This window comes from Hemicordylus capensis, chromosome 14 (assembly GCF_027244095.1).
Source record: "Hemicordylus capensis ecotype Gifberg chromosome 14, rHemCap1.1.pri, whole genome shotgun sequence".
NCBI classification, from domain to species: domain Eukaryota; kingdom Metazoa; phylum Chordata; class Lepidosauria; order Squamata; family Cordylidae; genus Hemicordylus; species Hemicordylus capensis.
This window is the reverse complement of record NC_069670.1, coordinates 13,088,084-13,103,674: the sequence shown is the minus strand read 5'-3', so window position 1 is coordinate 13,103,674 and position 15,591 is coordinate 13,088,084. Positions and strand designations below refer to the sequence as shown.

The following is a 15,591-nucleotide window of genomic DNA, read 5'->3' as shown; positions in this document are numbered from 1 at the left end:
GCACCAGCCTCTCCACCACCTCTGTGTGTATCTGGATTTGACAGGGAGCTGCTAACGAAAGAGGCCACAGGCCATCAAAATATATTTCCACCAAGCACTGCTTGGGTGCCACAAGAAGAGAGGAAGCTGCCTTCCCCCAGGTCAGATCCTTGGCCCGGCGAGCTCAGTCTTGTTTCCACCAAGGATGGCCAACTTGGGCCCTCCTGCAGATGTTGGGTTGCCAGTCCTGCAATCCCTGACCGCCGTGGCAGGGGATGATGAAGCGGGTGGGGGTCCGACAGCGGGTGGAGTGCCCAAGTAGTTCAGCCCTAGCCTACACTGACTGGCAGCAGCTCCCCACATGATCAGGAAGAAGCCTTTCCCAGCCGTACCTGGAGATGCTGCCAGGGATTGAACCTGTGACCTCCTGCATGCAAAGCAGATGTCCTATCACTGAGCGGCCACCTCTTCCCGCAGTAAAAAAAACCTAACCAAATATTTGAAGCTGCCTCCTACTGAGTCAGACCCTTGGCCCATCGAGTTCTACTCGGGCTGGCAGCGGCTCTCCCAGGTTGCAGGCAGGAGTCCTTCCTGGCCCTCCCTGGAGGTGCCTCTGCAGGCAAGGCAGGGGGCTCGCCACTGAGCGATGGCCTCATCCTGCTGCTTAGCGACTTGTCCTCACCTTGACGTCGGGATGGTTGTACATGGTGACGTTGTCTGGAAGCACAACCACGTCCTCCACCAGCAGCAGCTCCACGGCAGCGGAGGCAGGAGAGCTGGAGACCTCCTGGGGACACAAACACAGAGTGGGAGGCTGCTTCGGGGTGCTTTTGCGGAAAGACCCCTGCCCCTTGGGCTCCCACCGGCAGGGAAAGCGGGTGGAACTCTCTCCCTTGACTGCTCCTTTCCCCTGTGTGTGTAGAGTGGGAGACGTCTCCGCTCAGATAGCCTGGCCAGGCTGGCCTCTCACCAGAGGGCCGCGTGGGCATCCGCCTGGGAGACCAACCGGCCCTTTCGAGGAGAACCCCACCACCACACCGGCACTCACTCACTTTTGGGCTGCCTCTCTCCGAATACTTCACAAAGCTGACAGTAACCCAAACGGACCCCTTGATCTCGTGCACCTCGAGGAGCTGGTGGCCTGAGAGCAGCCGACGACGGCATTGGGGTGAGAGAGAGAGGGGGGGGAAGGAGGGGGGAAAGAGGCACAAGTTGGCGGGGAGGAAACGCCCAACGGTACCAGGGGAGAAGAGCTGGTCTTGCAGCAGGGAGCGCGAATGCACTGCTTTGCATTGGGATGGGTGACCATCTGTGAGCACCGCAAGGTATTCCCCTTATTGGGTGGAGGTGAGTCTGCCCCTGGCAGCACCTCCCGGTCGGGCTGGGAAAGACTCCTGAGCCGGCAACCTGGCAGGAGCCGCTGCCAGTCAGGGCAGACAGCCCTGGGCCAGACGGACCAAGGGCCCGACTCGGGAGAAGGCAGCTTCCCAAGTGCCCCGTTAAGCCGAGAAAGCAGGCAGGGCTCGTGGGAGGCTCCCCGCGCCAGCCGCTGAGAGGTGGTCGAGACTGCCTGTCTGGAGGAGAGAGGAGAAGCCCCTAACCTCAGCCACGGAAGCACTTGGAGAGCCCCCAACCACTCAGTTGGCTGACTCCGCTAATTTCCCCTCCCGGGGGTCCTGACGAGCGGTACCGTGCAGCCTGGTCTGTCCAGTGCCGTCATCCTTGGCCACCATCTGCATCGACCGGGGGTGCGTGAAGCGGGCAAGGCTCTCGTTCACCGACCGCCATTCCAGGACGAGGGAGCTGAAGTTGTCAAACTTCCTCCGGTGCTGGTCGAACAGGGCCAGCTCCAATACGGTGTTCCGCAAGCTGGAGACGGGAACCTGGAAGCAGCCCCCACAAGGCCCCCACCCGGCGGTGTGCTTTTAGCCACATGCAGCGAGAGCCACGTGTAGCGGGGAGAGCGGGTCTTAGGGCAGCCAGCATGACTTGTCCCCTTGGCTAAGCAGGGTCTGCCCTGGTTTGCAATGGAATGGGAGACTACACGTGCAAACACTGCCAGATAGAGTATTCCCCTGAGGGGCATCTGCTTGCTTGCATGCAGAAAGGTTCCCGGTTCCCTCCCTGGCAGCATCTCCAAGACAAGGCTGGGAGAGACTCCTGCCTGTAACCTTGGAGAAGCTGCTGCCAGTCTGGGTAGACAATACTGAGCGAGATGGGCCAAGGGTCTGACTCAGTATAAGGCAGCTTCCTATGATCCCAATAGAAAACTAGCACTGCATTAATATGGACCCCTGTATAGCTGTCACGCACTGAAACATACTGAGCTGAACCCTGTGGAATTTTGTGTAATCATTTTTAAAAAATTATATCCTTCCCTTCTTCGTTAACTTCTAGGTGAGAACAACAAAACCAAGCTATCAAAAACATCTTAAAACATGCAAGAAGAGCAAAACCAAAGCACAAGCCAGAAATAAAACCCTAACAAACCAAATCAAGTAAGGAGATTCATACGACAGAAAACTAAAACAGCATCTTTTGATCAATCCAGCCTCAAAATGCAGGCTTTTTCAGTTCCAGCCCTGCCATTTCTGACAGCTCATATTCTAGATATAGTACAATAAATAAGGTGTCAGACAGATCATAAAACAGGGTCTCGGGCAGATACAGAACTAATAAAAGGGGGTCGGGCAGAGTGCTTCAAGCGCCAGGACTTCCTGTTTTCTCCCGCACGACCAGAGCGCCGAGAGCAACACTTACCAGCTGCTTGTGGTGCTGAGGCAGGAGGCAAGGCGGGGTGCCGGCTGCCATCTTGTAGACAGGCGTCACTGCCATGCTGGCCGGATGGGCACAGATGAACCTCACCTGCACCATTTCCACGGCAGGGCTGGGGTTCAGCACACCTGGCTGATTGCCCACCTGGAAGGTGAACACCTGGGGGAAGCAAGCAGAGGGAGGGGGGAGTGGCCCAGCAGGACTGACAAAGGCAGCCACATGTGAGAAGCATCAACGCCGCCGTTCTGGGTGCGAAGCCTCCGCCTCGCTAGGGACAGAGGAAGCGGCCGCCTTCTGCGGAGTCAGACCCTTGGGCCAGCAAGCTCAGCACTGGCAGCACTGACTGGCAGCGGCTCTCCGAGGTTTCCGGCTCAGGGGTCTTTCCCAGCCCTGCCCGGGATTGAACCTGGGGCCTTCTGCATGCCAAGCAGATGCTCCGCCACTCAGCACCGGCAGGCCTCCTCCCCGAAAGAACCCAGGAGCTTGAAATATATCCAGCCAGGCCACTAAAAACTAGCCCACCCTCTCCTTGAGGCCCCTGATGAACATGCAAAGCGGCCTCCTACTGAGTCAGACCCTTGGCCCCTCTAGCTCAGGGCTGCCGACACTAGCCGGCAGCGGCTCTCCGGGCTTTCTGGCAGCATCCTCAAAACAATCCTGGAGGGCTGGCGGGGTCTGTGGCCCACCCTGCCTGGAGACGCTGCCAGGGATGGAACTCAGGACTTCCTGCAAGACCTTTGGAAACTGAGCTCTGGATGCGCCGGGCGAAGGTGGGGAGCGGAGCTGCTTTCTAATGGGTCAGACTACTGACCCATCTAGCTCAGGACGGTCCAGGCTGGCTGGCTGGAAACGGCTCTCCAGGGTTTCTGGCAGGAGCTTCTCCCAGCCCTCCCTGGAGATGCTGCCTGCCTGGGACTGAGCCTGGGGCCTTTTCGGCATGCCAAGCAAAGGCCCTGCCACGGAACTACAGCCGACATGCTCAACCTGGCAGCACTAGGAAGACTGCAGGCTCTTTGCCACTCAACGTCTCTGGTGGCTGTGGCTCGATCGGCAGATCCTTTGCCAATCGCCTGGATTTTGACGGGGTGAGAACGTCTTCTGGGAAGCCACACACACACACACACACACCCAGCACCCCTCCCTCCTACCTGCTCTCCCAGCTCCAGGCACGTGATCCGGTAGATGTACTGGTTCTGCTTCCGCGTGGCTGGCCGCCGGGCCTCCGCCACGCGCACCCTCTCCTCGTGCTCCATGTGCAGCTCCAAGAAGAAGCGGGAGGGCTCCAGCACCCAGGGGCCGGGGCCTCCCTCGAACACCATCTCCTTCGCAGAGTGCCAGGTCACCAGAGCCACCTCCACGGGGTTCACCGCCTGGTCCCGGGAGGCAAAGGGCTGGAGTTTGGGACCGGCCGGCAGAGAGGCCGGCTCAAGGCGCCCCAGTCCCGGTGGCTTCTCCAGCCGGCGAAGCATCCAGAAGAGCGGGAGGGAAACCCGAGTCGGGAGCCGCTACAACCGCAGATCTGGGGCCTCCTCACCAGCCGTGTGGCGCTGCTGGACCGGGTTGGGTGGCCACCCCCCTGACCTTCCCCGCTCCAGGGTCTCAGCAGAGACCTTCTCTTCCAGAGCTCGGACTGCCCGGCTTTTGAGCTCTTGTGTCTAAAGCGACGGCCGTGATTTGTTTAACCCGATAACGGAGACAGAATATCAGTCACGGAATCTCCCACTCGCTGAGCTGGAAGTTGAGAGTAGACCCACCGAAATTACAGTCCTTACAGGGCAATCCTAGGCCTCTCGGATGAATTCAACGGGGCTGGCTTCCCATTCCCGGTCAGTGGGTCTAGCACGGCATGTCCTCGAATTCTCGTAAGACAACCCTCCCCCAAATCATCGCCTCTATCTAGGCGGGGTGCGCAGCCATGGGGGTGTCCCTGTCAGGGGGGCTGTCCGGAAGAGCGCCTGCACTTCTGAACTGGCGGCGGCACCGCTGGGGACCTCACCTTGAGAGGTTCGTAAGCCGCAAAGGTGGCGCTGGTCTCAAAGTACTCCTCGTAGACGGTGGCGCTGGCTGTGACCAAGGTGTGCCCCAGAGACCTGGCTGCCAAGTGAATGCGGGAACAGAAGGTGGGGCTGGTTTTCTGCTTCCCTAGAAAACAAGAGGATAGTTTCTGCTCTTCCTTCAGCAGCACAGAGGGATGAAGGGAGGGGGCTAGCCAACTGGCCACTCTGACCCCCCCAAAAACCCACCTTCAGAGTGAGTCATTTCCCACTGTGCTGACCTTGCGCCCAGTACTCAGCCATGATGGGGAGGACCCCTGGAGAGAGATGGAGCCATCTCTTAAGAGCTCCAGGAGGAAAGCGCTGGGAAGGGCGAGGAACAGCGGGGGCTGCCTGGTACCGAGTCAGACCCTTGGTCCATCTAGCTCAGTACCGTCTACCCAGACTGGCAGCAGCTTCTCCGAGGTTATAGGCCGGAGTCTCTCTCAGCCCAACCAGGGCGCTTTCCAGAGTAGACCCTGCAACGGGGTCATGGCGGATCTCGGAAGTGGGCTTCCACACTTGCTGAGTTGTGACACCGCAGTCCCTACGCTGACAGCAGGGGGCCGTTCACATTGCCAGTGCCTTGTTTCGCTGCGATACAGAGCTAGGACGTCGTATATAAGGTGGTGTTGTTTTTTGGGTTGTTAAGTTTCCGCGAGACGGCTTCCGCTGCAGGTTTCACGTTCTGAATGCGATTTGCTGGCATTTAGCTGCTTTTGTGTGGCTAATCTGGAAAGCGCCCAGGAGATGACAGGGAGGGAACTTGGAACCGTTGCATCTAACTGATACTTTGGATTTGGGGACCGAGTGAGAAGCATCATCTTGTTTTATTTTGTTGATTTTTTTTTAAAAAGCCCCTCTCTTACCTTCTTCATCCAAGACAAACACTCCTTGCTTATCCATGCTGACATCCAGAGCCAGGAGGGAGCAGTCTGTGAAAGGGATGGTCTCCAACTTCTCCTTCTCGGTGTGATACATCATGAGCGGGACCTCCAGGGTCTGCCCAATCTCAAGGTCTGCGTGGAACGGCAGGAACTCCATCTTGGACAGCCTCAGCACGTACACCTGGGTGCGCAGCAGGGGGACAGCGAGGAGTCAGAGAGCAGCACCAAGGAAGGATGATTCATCTCTTCCGGGAAGTGGAGACCAAAGGCTCGGGCAGTGGCAGCCTGCAGTCTTCGAAATCAATCACCGGCTAGTTCCGACAATCCATGCCGGCAGCTCCGCATGAGACCTGCCTGGATTTCTCCAAAGTGGAAGGGGTTCTGCACATCTTTGGCCTGCACGGCACTTTGCCCCTGCACCAGCCCTGCTGTCACCACGCCTTTCACCGTGACGGTGGCCACGGTCTGGTTCGACGAGGTCCACGTGAAGTTGCCGCTGCCTCCCTTGACCTGTGAAAAGGCGGGGGGGGGGTGCAGGACCAGAAGAGAGAGCATGATCCACAAAGAGCAGCCAAGGTATCCAAAATGGGATCAGACATTCTGCACGGGCTGGTGTGTCTGTACTGTGCGCGTATGTGTAGCTGGGTCAGAGACAACAGGAGTCGTTTGTGAACACACGAGCCTGCGCTCATGTGATTCATAAAACAGAACTCCAAAACTGGGAAACAGAGCTGACGATGAGCGCCTGGGCTCTGTTAGGGAGTCCCTGCTCCCAGCTCCTTCTTTTTGGGGAGATCATCAGATTGTGGTCTACTGGCAGCAGGGCCTTTTCCGCGCTGGCTGGCTGTCTGGCTGTCAGGCCTTGGCCAACTTCACCTGAACTCGATATTGATACAAGGCATCCAGAGGATGGTGTGGGAAGGCCAAGAAGGCGGGTGTCAGCTTGATGGGAAGGTAGATCTTCACTTCTTGCTCGTGGCTGATTGGGGCCACTAAGAAATCTTCAGTGCCACTCTGGAGGAGGAGAGGAAGAGAGGGAAATGGTCTGAATTTTCAGAGGTCAGCCTCGAAGAAATGCAGGAAAGAAGGGAAGAAGCATCACAAGAAAAGCATTACAGGAAAGAAGCATCATAGCCTGCAAAACTGGAAAATCAGTTTACATTCCTAGGTCCCCAAACATGTCTCTGGAGCGAGACCAAAGCTGTATAGAGCACATTGCTGTGCATAACAAAAGGTGCTACATTCAGATCCTAGCAATGCCAGTACAGGGGCATAGCTTAGCTATATGTGAGCGGATGGGTTCAAACAACCTGGGCCCCCAGCTCCTGAGGGCCGCCCCAGGTCCACCCCTCCCTATTTTCTTCATCATCCCCAAGGGGCTGCCAGGGGAAAGGGCAAACAAATCTCCCCTAGCTACACCCCTGCTCCAGTAAGAAGGATCTGGTAACAGATGACAGGAAAGAGCACCGCCCCTACCGGGGACTTCTTGCCACTGGGCTGCCCAACTTCTGCCCTCCCATCATCCCTGACTATTGGCCATGTGGTTAGGGATTATGGGAGTTGTAGTCCAAAAAGAGCTGGAGGAGGACCAAAGTTGGGGAGGCCTGAATTAGACGATACTGGGCGAGATATCCCAATACAAAGCAGTTTGATATGTCTAACTTTGGAGCCTTGTCATTTTTGGTTTTTTGCAGAAGGGCAAACATGGAAAATCACTTTCGTGAAGGGCTTCCCCCCCTCCCACCGCCCCGACTTTCCTTTCCCTTTTTCACCTGAAGAAGCACAGACACCAGCATGGCTTGAATGAGAGTGACGCCGTCTTCCAGAACTTGGACGATGTGGTAGGAACCGTTACCTGAAGATGTAAACTCCTCAAAATATTTCTTGGGAAACTGGTAGGTTATCCTGAGATTCTGAGAATCAAAAGTTGGGGGGCGGGACGTGCGGGAGACGACACAGACAGATCTTTACAGGGGATCCCCAAAACACTTTTGTCAGAGGTGTGACGCAGAGGACACAGATGAATATGACAGCCTCAGGTGCCCACAACCAGTGTTTAGACCCTGTCCTTTGTACACAACTGTAAGCCCAGACCGGGTGAAATTCCTTTGGTATTTCTGTGAAGGCTCTCTCCGACCTCAAACACGTTTCCTTAGTATTCAGGTCCTCCAGGTTCCTGGCATTTACACCAAATAAGAGCCTGTAAGGCTGCAATCCTATATGCCCAGAATCTTCAAACTTGGGTCCCCAGTTGTAGGACTGCAACCCCCCAATCTCCCCAGCCAGAATGGCTGAAGGCCATTATGGCTGGGGGTGATGGGGCTTGAAGTCCAATAATGTCTTAACACATCTGAAGACTCCTGGTTTATACAATTCTCTGGGACTAAATGCCACTGAACTCATAAGAACATATGAACAGCCCTGCTGGATCAGGCCCAAGAAGGCCCATCTAGTCCAGCATCCAGTTTCACACAGTGGCCCACCAGATGCCTCTGGGAAGCCCGCAGGCAAGAGGGAAGGGCAGGCTGGACCCACTGATCTTTGCAAGCTCCTTGGCTTCCTCCTCGCTCCCTAGCCCAACTGACACCGACTCACATCAGACGGGTAGATCTTGGTGCTCGATTTATCGTACACTTCGACTGTAATGGTATACACTCGTTTCACTTCTAGGATCCACCTGTCTCCCGGCTGGACAGTGAAACCTGCAGTCAATTGTACAAACATGGTGTCGGCAGGTGGGGAATCCAGGAAGCACGGAGTTTCAGGGAAACTGACCGAAAGCCAGAGTTGATCCTGCCATGAAAGATGCCACCTGTCGCAGGGGCAGGATTTGGGGTGCAAGCTAGGGTGGCTGACAGTTCGATCTCAGGTTGCAAAAGGCTGTTTTCTATTTCATACATTTAAGACCACCTTGATTCTGGTGCATGTGTGCATAGCATACCTGTTCGCAAATGCACTTGCTTGTATGTGAGCATCTGCCACAGAGCACACGTTCTTTGGTGCATCCCACTGGTTTATTTATAACTGTCCACGTGGCCTTCCGACAACAACAAAGGATCTCATTTTTTGAAGCTGCCATTCAGAGCCAGACCACTGTCTGTCTATCCCTGCAGTGTCTGCTCTGACTGGCAGCAGTTCTCCAGGTCTTCCGATTCTCCCAGCCCCCAGCTACCTAAGATGCTTTACCTGGGAATGCCAGGGATTAAACTGGGGAGAGCTGATGTCTGTAAAATCACCAGCGAGGTAGGACCTCTCCTAGTCCCCGTCCCCTCCCAAGTTTTCAGAGGCTCCCTCCACCTGTAACTTGCCAGAAAGAGTCAGAAATATACACAGCCACGGAGACTCACTTCCCTGAAGTAAACAGACCAATGCCCATAATCAGTTGAGTTGAGTGTGGGGTGGGGGGCTTATTTATTTATTCTATTCATTTATTACATTTATAGACTGCCCCATCTAAAGGCTCGGGGCGGTGTACAGCATTTTTTCTTACCTAAATTTTCTTACCTAAAAATCCCGCCTCTACCACAGAGATGCTGCAGTTGGGAAGTCCAGACGACCCTCGCATGTGGGTGTCTGGTTTCCTCCTTAAGGAACTCCACCTCACTGTGAACTGGGGCTAGAGAACAGAGGGGCGCTGGCGGCAGGATCCTCAGAATAACTCAGGCGTCTCGGCCCTTGGAAAGCGACTCAAGACATGCCAGTGCTCAGAGGCCACCACGAGGACGGAAACGGCTGGCACAGACCGGCCCGAGCACAAAAGGATACTTTTATGGACGAAGACCAGGTTCACCTGTCCCAGCTGCATGGCGGTGACCGTGGCAGTATTCACATCCAGCCAGGCCACGGGAAGGAGGTCAGACCCACCAGCCGCTTTCGCTTCGGTCTGCAGCTGCAGCTCGTAATGCTCCAGAGGCAGCTCCACCTCTGCGGGAATTGGTGGGTGGGAGAACGTTCAGTGAACTCTTCATGGCCAGAGTGGCTACATGAGCCATGTAGCACAGAGCTACATGTCCTCTAGCACAGAGCTTCTCAGCCTTGGGTTCTCTAAAGTTTGACTACAACTCCCATCATCCCCGGCCACAAGGGGCAAAGGGGACCAAAAGGCTAGGGACGGCTGCTTTAGAAGGCCTCCCCAAGAGAGCCAGTAGGAGCACTGGTTGGATTTAGCCCTGGCCTTTGAGTGGAGCCTTCTTTGTTTTAGTTCTAAAATGGACACTTCATGTTTCTGACTCCACAAGAGCACTCGGAGGCATAAAACATCGTGTTTACGGAGTCCACGGCTTATTTATGTACGTAGCTCTGTACCCTGTTGGCTCTTAACTGCAGTAAAAGAGGGAAGGGAACGCCTTCAACAAGAGGGGAAGGGGATCTCTAGGAGGCCTCAAGCAACTAAACCCTACTTGAAAGGGGTGCCCAGGGCATCAGGAAAGCAAGGACGGGGCTGACGGAAGTACCTGTGATCTTCCCCTGAATTATTTTGCCAACTCTGTACTTAATGTAGGCTCCAACCAGCAGGTAGACGTCATAGGAGGGAATCAAGAATATGTTCTCCAGAACCAACAGGCGCACCAGCGCGGCAGCGACTTTCTGACGAATTAGAAAAAACAGACTCTGCTGAACCAAACAGGGCAAACAGTGGAGAGAAACACACCAGAGAGATAAGACAGATATGTGGGGCTGGGGTGGATGGTAGATGCAGAGAAGCCGGGGAAGAAGGAAAGAACTTATAAGACAGATGAAAGTTAAAAGCTTCAAACAGGTATTCAGACAAGGGCAGCACGCTGTCAATGACTGGTATATTTCACCATACGGAGGAGGAGTGCCTTTCGGGTTCTCTGTTTCAGATACTACAACAGTTTGGGAATCCTCTGTGTGAGGAGCCACAATGGATTCTAGCTCCCTGGCAGGTGTTTCTAGGATGTTGTGGGCCTCACACACACATCACGCGACAGAAACCGCATCACACTCTATTCCCCACATGTACGCATTTCTATGGTCATGTGGAGATTGGCCCTGAGCAATGCCACAGGTCCACAGCCACGGGTTCAGCGACGGTCGCTTCTGTTGGGGCGGGGCGCAGTCAGACAGGTGAAGACGGAGACAGACAATGGCCTCTCTCGAAAGGCGAAGGCACCACAGCCTTCAGTCAAGCAGATTTCTGTCACGTTTAAAACATTCGTTTGCCCGAAGACAACAAAGAAAGGATGCCACCACTGTACCGCTTTTGGCTCTCTGAAAAAGACGAGGGTCCGTCTCCACCCTCATCGGGCCTGACTCTGCACAGTGCAGTTGCTGGTACCCCCCTGAAGGCACAAGGGGAACCCACCTTGTAAACAGGCTCCTGTATTCGGACTTTGACGACGGCGGCGCCTGTTTTGATTCCCGACACCAGGATGCGGTCGGCTTGCTTCTCCTCCCTTTCCATCCCAACTACGTAGTCTGGTGGAGAATATTCTGCTTCAGAATATTTTAAAATCCTAAAGAGACCAAACTTTGGCTTTTACAGGAAGGAAAAGAGGCCCCGTCTCTGCGAATCATTTCACCGCCGCGCTTTTTAGTGGATGAAACATGAAACGGCGGCAGTTCCGCAGCAGAACTCAAACGCGGTGATATTATAAGGGATGGGGAGGTCAAGAAACAAGAGCGGCAATCTCCGGTCTAAATCAACCTTTCGTTCACCTCACAATCACCCTGTGAGGTAAATCACCACCATCCCCACGTTACGGGCGGGGGAAAGAGGACAGAGACCAAGGCCGCTCATCGTGGCCAAAGCCAGCGCAAGATGAGCCGAGACCTCTCAAGGTCAGCTTTCGGTCCAAGGGGGCGACACCCAGCTCTCCGTACAGGCTGCTGCCATATCAGGACGCTGCACTGTCGGGATTTCCGTCTGACCTAATTTTGCTGGACAGTTCCAAGTTCTCCATCTCGTCGTCCTTGGCGACGCTCCACTCAAACTCCATCCCTTCCAAGCTGCTGAATGTGTTCCCTGCAGACAGGAGCCAGAAGGAGCACAAGCTGAGCCCAGCCGCGTTGTGCTGGGCGGCAGCGCTGCGGAAGCACCACCACCACTGCCTCTAGACTCCTTCATCCGGAGCCTCTCCTCTCCGATGCCAGAGGGAGGAATTCTAACCTGAGGGGTATTTGCGGGGAGGAGGAGAAGCATCATGGAGAGCAGGGCAACCAGTCCCATCAACCCCAGGCACAATGTATTGTGGCGGGGGATTATGGGTGCCGTAGTTCAACGACAGCCCGAGTGCCACAGGTGCCTACCCCCTGCTACACAGGATGTGGAAGGATCCACATCTGAGACGTTCAGGGAAGAGAAGATACACACTATCCGAGAATTGGTCCTTTGCATCAACAGCCAGCCAGATGCTTCCAGGAAGTATTTTGAGATATAATGCATGTGTGCCTGGAGATTCTACTTAGCCTTCAAGGATACAAGTCACTGACTGACCTCTCCTCCACGATGAATTTATATAATCCCCCCTTGGGAGCCAAAAATGCAGCTTGGGGGCAGTGAAGGGAATAAATAAATGATGTGGTGTGTGAAAAAGTACGGAGGAAGCTGCCTTCTACCGAGCCAGGACACTGATCTATCTAGCTCAGGATTGCCAACTCTTACTGGCAGTGGCTCAGCGGGGCTTCAGGAAAGAGTCCTCCCCAGCCCTACCTGGAGATGCTGCCTCTGCCTTTGGAACCCGTCGCCCTTCTCCTCCTCCACTCTGACCCCCTTTCTCGACCACAGGGGTCCCTCTTTTCCGCACAACTTGCCCACAGCTGCACAGGGGGCTGGGAAGTGATCCCCTGTAGCTTTCAATAGACAGCTGGCCCTTTTTAGGACCGACACACCCCAGGGATTGAACCCCTCTGCCTGCCAGACTTGCAGCCAGGCACTCTAACACACTGTGCTATCCCGGCGGTGCTTCTAAGTACTTTCTTTTGCTTTCTATTTTGTCATGATCAGCTGAGCTGAACACTTTGGGGAACACCGAGTGACCCAATCTTGTCCATTTGGGCCCTGGACAAGACTGGAAACACAGGCAGAAGACGGGGCAGGATTGGACCTGTAAGCTTCTCCCACAGGCTGGCTGTCCCAGATATACGGTACCTTCAGCATCCAGAGCTCTCACGGTCAGCTCAAGCGGGGAGTCCTCCACGTAGATCTCTCGAGTCCGGGAGATGATTTCGACACGATCTATGAGATCCACAATGACGTCGCAGCGCAGCAAGTGGCCTGTCACTGAAAAGGAGGAACAGCAGCCTGTTGCTCACCCTCCTTGCGACGCCCTGAATTAGCCCCGCGTCATTTTCCGAAGGGCCAATCATGGGACGCTCAAAGGGGCAGCCGTTTAACAGTGCTGGACTGCTAGGTGCAGTGTTCCCTCCCTCCCTCCCACAGAAAATCCCAGATGTGGTTGACTACAACTCCCAGCACCCTCAGTCAAAGCCCACTGCAGCTGGGGATTCTGGGAGCTGTAGTCAACAACCTCTGGGACGCCCTCTTACAGGGAACACGGGCTAGGCGATGTGGGCTTGAAGGGACCTCCGGGCGGGTGTTTAAACGCCAGGCTTGCAAAAATCGTGAGCCATTAAGCCCAAGGCAGCCCCACGAGCGACATATTGTGCTATATCCTCGATCACATCTCCTGCATGTCTTTTAAAAAAGCAAACGCAGGTGTGGGGTCGGGTGGGGAATGCGGATCATAACGAGGTAAGAGGAGCAGTGTTCCCTCTCACAGGGATTCCCAGATACTGTTGACGACAACTCCCATGACCCCCCCACCAAAGCCATGGCAGCTAGGGATTCTGGGAGTTGTAGTCAACTACATCTGGGAATCCCCGTTCGAGGGAACACTGCATGGGACTGGGTATGTAGGAAGCTGCCTCCTACTGAGTCAGACCATCGGCACACTGACGGGCAGCAGTTGTCCAGGGTTCCAGGCAGGAGTCCTTCCCAGGCCTCCCTGGACATGCTGCCCGGGATTGAACCCAGGGCCTTCTCCAAGCAAAGCAGGGGCTCTGCCACTAAGCTATGGCCACTGCCTGGCTTGGTGACAGAGTTGGAGAACGCTTATGGGCTGCTGCCTCGGCAGCATCGCCAGGGGAGGCTGAGCACCTGCCTGCAGGTGAGGGGCGTCATATGGTCCTTGCCTCTGGCAGCAAAACCTCCTGGGCCACCCCCTCCTGCGTCTACCTATCTCTTCGGCGATAACCACACTGGCTAGCTTCGTGGCCTGGGTCGAGCAGGTGGTCAGCAACGCTTTCCGGGAGCAAGCCGTGCCATTCTCATACACGGGTTCAATGGTGATCGCATCATGGCGGGTGGAGAGCCTACAAAGCAGAAATCAGGATGCTGCTCACGCTCTCTCTCTCTCTCTCCTCCTCCTTGCTGCTTCCACCCGACTCCAAAGGAAGCTTTTATTTTGTACAGGAAAACAGTGAAGCTACTGCTCCATTTGTGAGCTGGTGCAACCGGGGGCCATAAGAAGAATCCTGCCAGACCAAGGGGCATCAGGCATCACCGAGTTTGGCACAGCAGCCAGCCAGAGGCGGCTGGGAAGCCCACAAGGAAGGCATGACAGTACTAACCCATTGCTGTTAGGACACCCACCCACCCGCCAGCACTGATATTCAGAGGCCGTGACGACGTTTCTTTGGATCTAGGAATCAGCCAAAAGATTTAGGAGCCAGACACTGGAGATGCTTGACAACATTACTGGAATGAGTGATGGGTGCTATGGAGGGACAATAAATGGGCTTCCCTCTATCCACTTTACAAGGAACATATTTAGAACAGAAACAGGACTGGCTAGGAGAAATAAAGACTTTATTAAATAGTGTTGCAGATGGTGTTGACTACAACTCCCAGCATCCCCAGCTGCAACGGCCTTTGCTTGGGGATTCTGGGCGTAGTCAACACCATCTGGGAATCCCTATTAGAGGGAACACTGGCCATGACTAGCAGAGGAGAGAGATCCCCCCGCTCTCCACCACCACCACCACTAACTTGCCTAATCCTCTTTTAAAGCTATCTGTGCGGTCACAATGGCGGTCACCACACATCCCATGGCAGTGAGTTCCATATGACTCGTGTGTGGTGTGAAGAGGTGCATGCAGCTGCTGGAGAGAGGCAGGCGTCAGAATCATAGGCTGGGGATTATTTCTGGCAGGGCCAGACTGTGAACGGGATCTGCAGAACCGCATGAATTGCTACACTCTGGTCCCCACAAATCAAAACAGCGCTACTTTTGGCCACGCCCCATGACGTCACTGCGGCCCTCTCCCACGCCCCATTCACAGTTTCCGCCCTGGCCCCGCCCCCTCGCCCCGCCCCCTCTTCTCACCAAGCATAGCAACCGCCCTCAGCGCCCAGTACGAAGGGGACGCGCTTCTCCCGGCTGAAAGGCAGCAACACCTTCGGCACGTTCAGTTTATAGCCGCTGGCCGGCCCTTCCAGAAGCACCAGGGCGAGGAGGAAGCGAATGAGGCTCGCCAGAGGGACCCGGCCCCGCCTCGAGCCTCCCGGCATCGTCAAAGCGAATCGGAGCCCCGGCACAAAATGGCGGCCGAATCTGGACTCGCGTTCCTCCTGGCGCCTAGAGTTTTGCGCATGCGCCGGCACCTGGGCTCTGTGGGCATGTTCCCCGCGGGGTGTGATTGCGCGGGCGCACTTCCTGCCTCGTTCTGAGCATGCGCGCCAGCTCGCCTGGCCTCCGTTGGTAAAGATAGAAAGGGCAAGAGAATGACATAAAGCAAGAACCTGAAGTAGCGTGGATGAATGTGCTGTTTGTGGGTGGGCACGCTGCCGCCCTGTCATATCAACGGAAACATCCTGTTTTGAGCTGGGCCAGTTTCACTTCTACCCTGAAACTCTCGAGGCAGCATTACCGGACACTCTAGTGTTTTCTTAGCTC

The 15,591-nt window shown here is 55.4% G+C and overlaps 1 protein-coding gene across 1 annotated transcript in view; it reads right to left on the bottom strand.

Annotated features, from left to right (window-relative positions):
- The window catches only part of NUP210L (nucleoporin 210 like), a 32,449-nt gene extending 17,095 nt beyond the window's left edge, over positions 1-15,354 (bottom strand). The window contains exons 1-19 of the mRNA XM_053277449.1: positions 15,022-15,354; positions 13,872-14,008; positions 12,786-12,917; positions 11,567-11,660; positions 11,001-11,151; positions 10,129-10,261; positions 9,440-9,598; positions 9,179-9,247; positions 8,270-8,376; positions 7,447-7,587; positions 6,551-6,688; positions 6,029-6,184; positions 5,657-5,855; positions 4,751-4,896; positions 3,903-4,124; positions 2,740-2,913; positions 1,670-1,862; positions 1,032-1,120; positions 662-766 (exon numbers count right to left, since the gene is read on the bottom strand). Coding sequence (XP_053133424.1) covers positions 662-766; positions 1,032-1,120; positions 1,670-1,862; positions 2,740-2,913; positions 3,903-4,124; positions 4,751-4,896; positions 5,657-5,855; positions 6,029-6,184; positions 6,551-6,688; positions 7,447-7,587; positions 8,270-8,376; positions 9,179-9,247; positions 9,440-9,598; positions 10,129-10,261; positions 11,001-11,151; positions 11,567-11,660; positions 12,786-12,917; positions 13,872-14,008; positions 15,022-15,206 — 2,730 coding nt within the window. The 5' untranslated portion in view covers positions 15,207-15,354. The remainder of the gene's footprint in view (positions 1-661; positions 767-1,031; positions 1,121-1,669; positions 1,863-2,739; positions 2,914-3,902; positions 4,125-4,750; positions 4,897-5,656; positions 5,856-6,028; positions 6,185-6,550; positions 6,689-7,446; positions 7,588-8,269; positions 8,377-9,178; positions 9,248-9,439; positions 9,599-10,128; positions 10,262-11,000; positions 11,152-11,566; positions 11,661-12,785; positions 12,918-13,871; positions 14,009-15,021) is intronic.
- Positions 15,355-15,591: the final 237 nt, after the last annotated feature.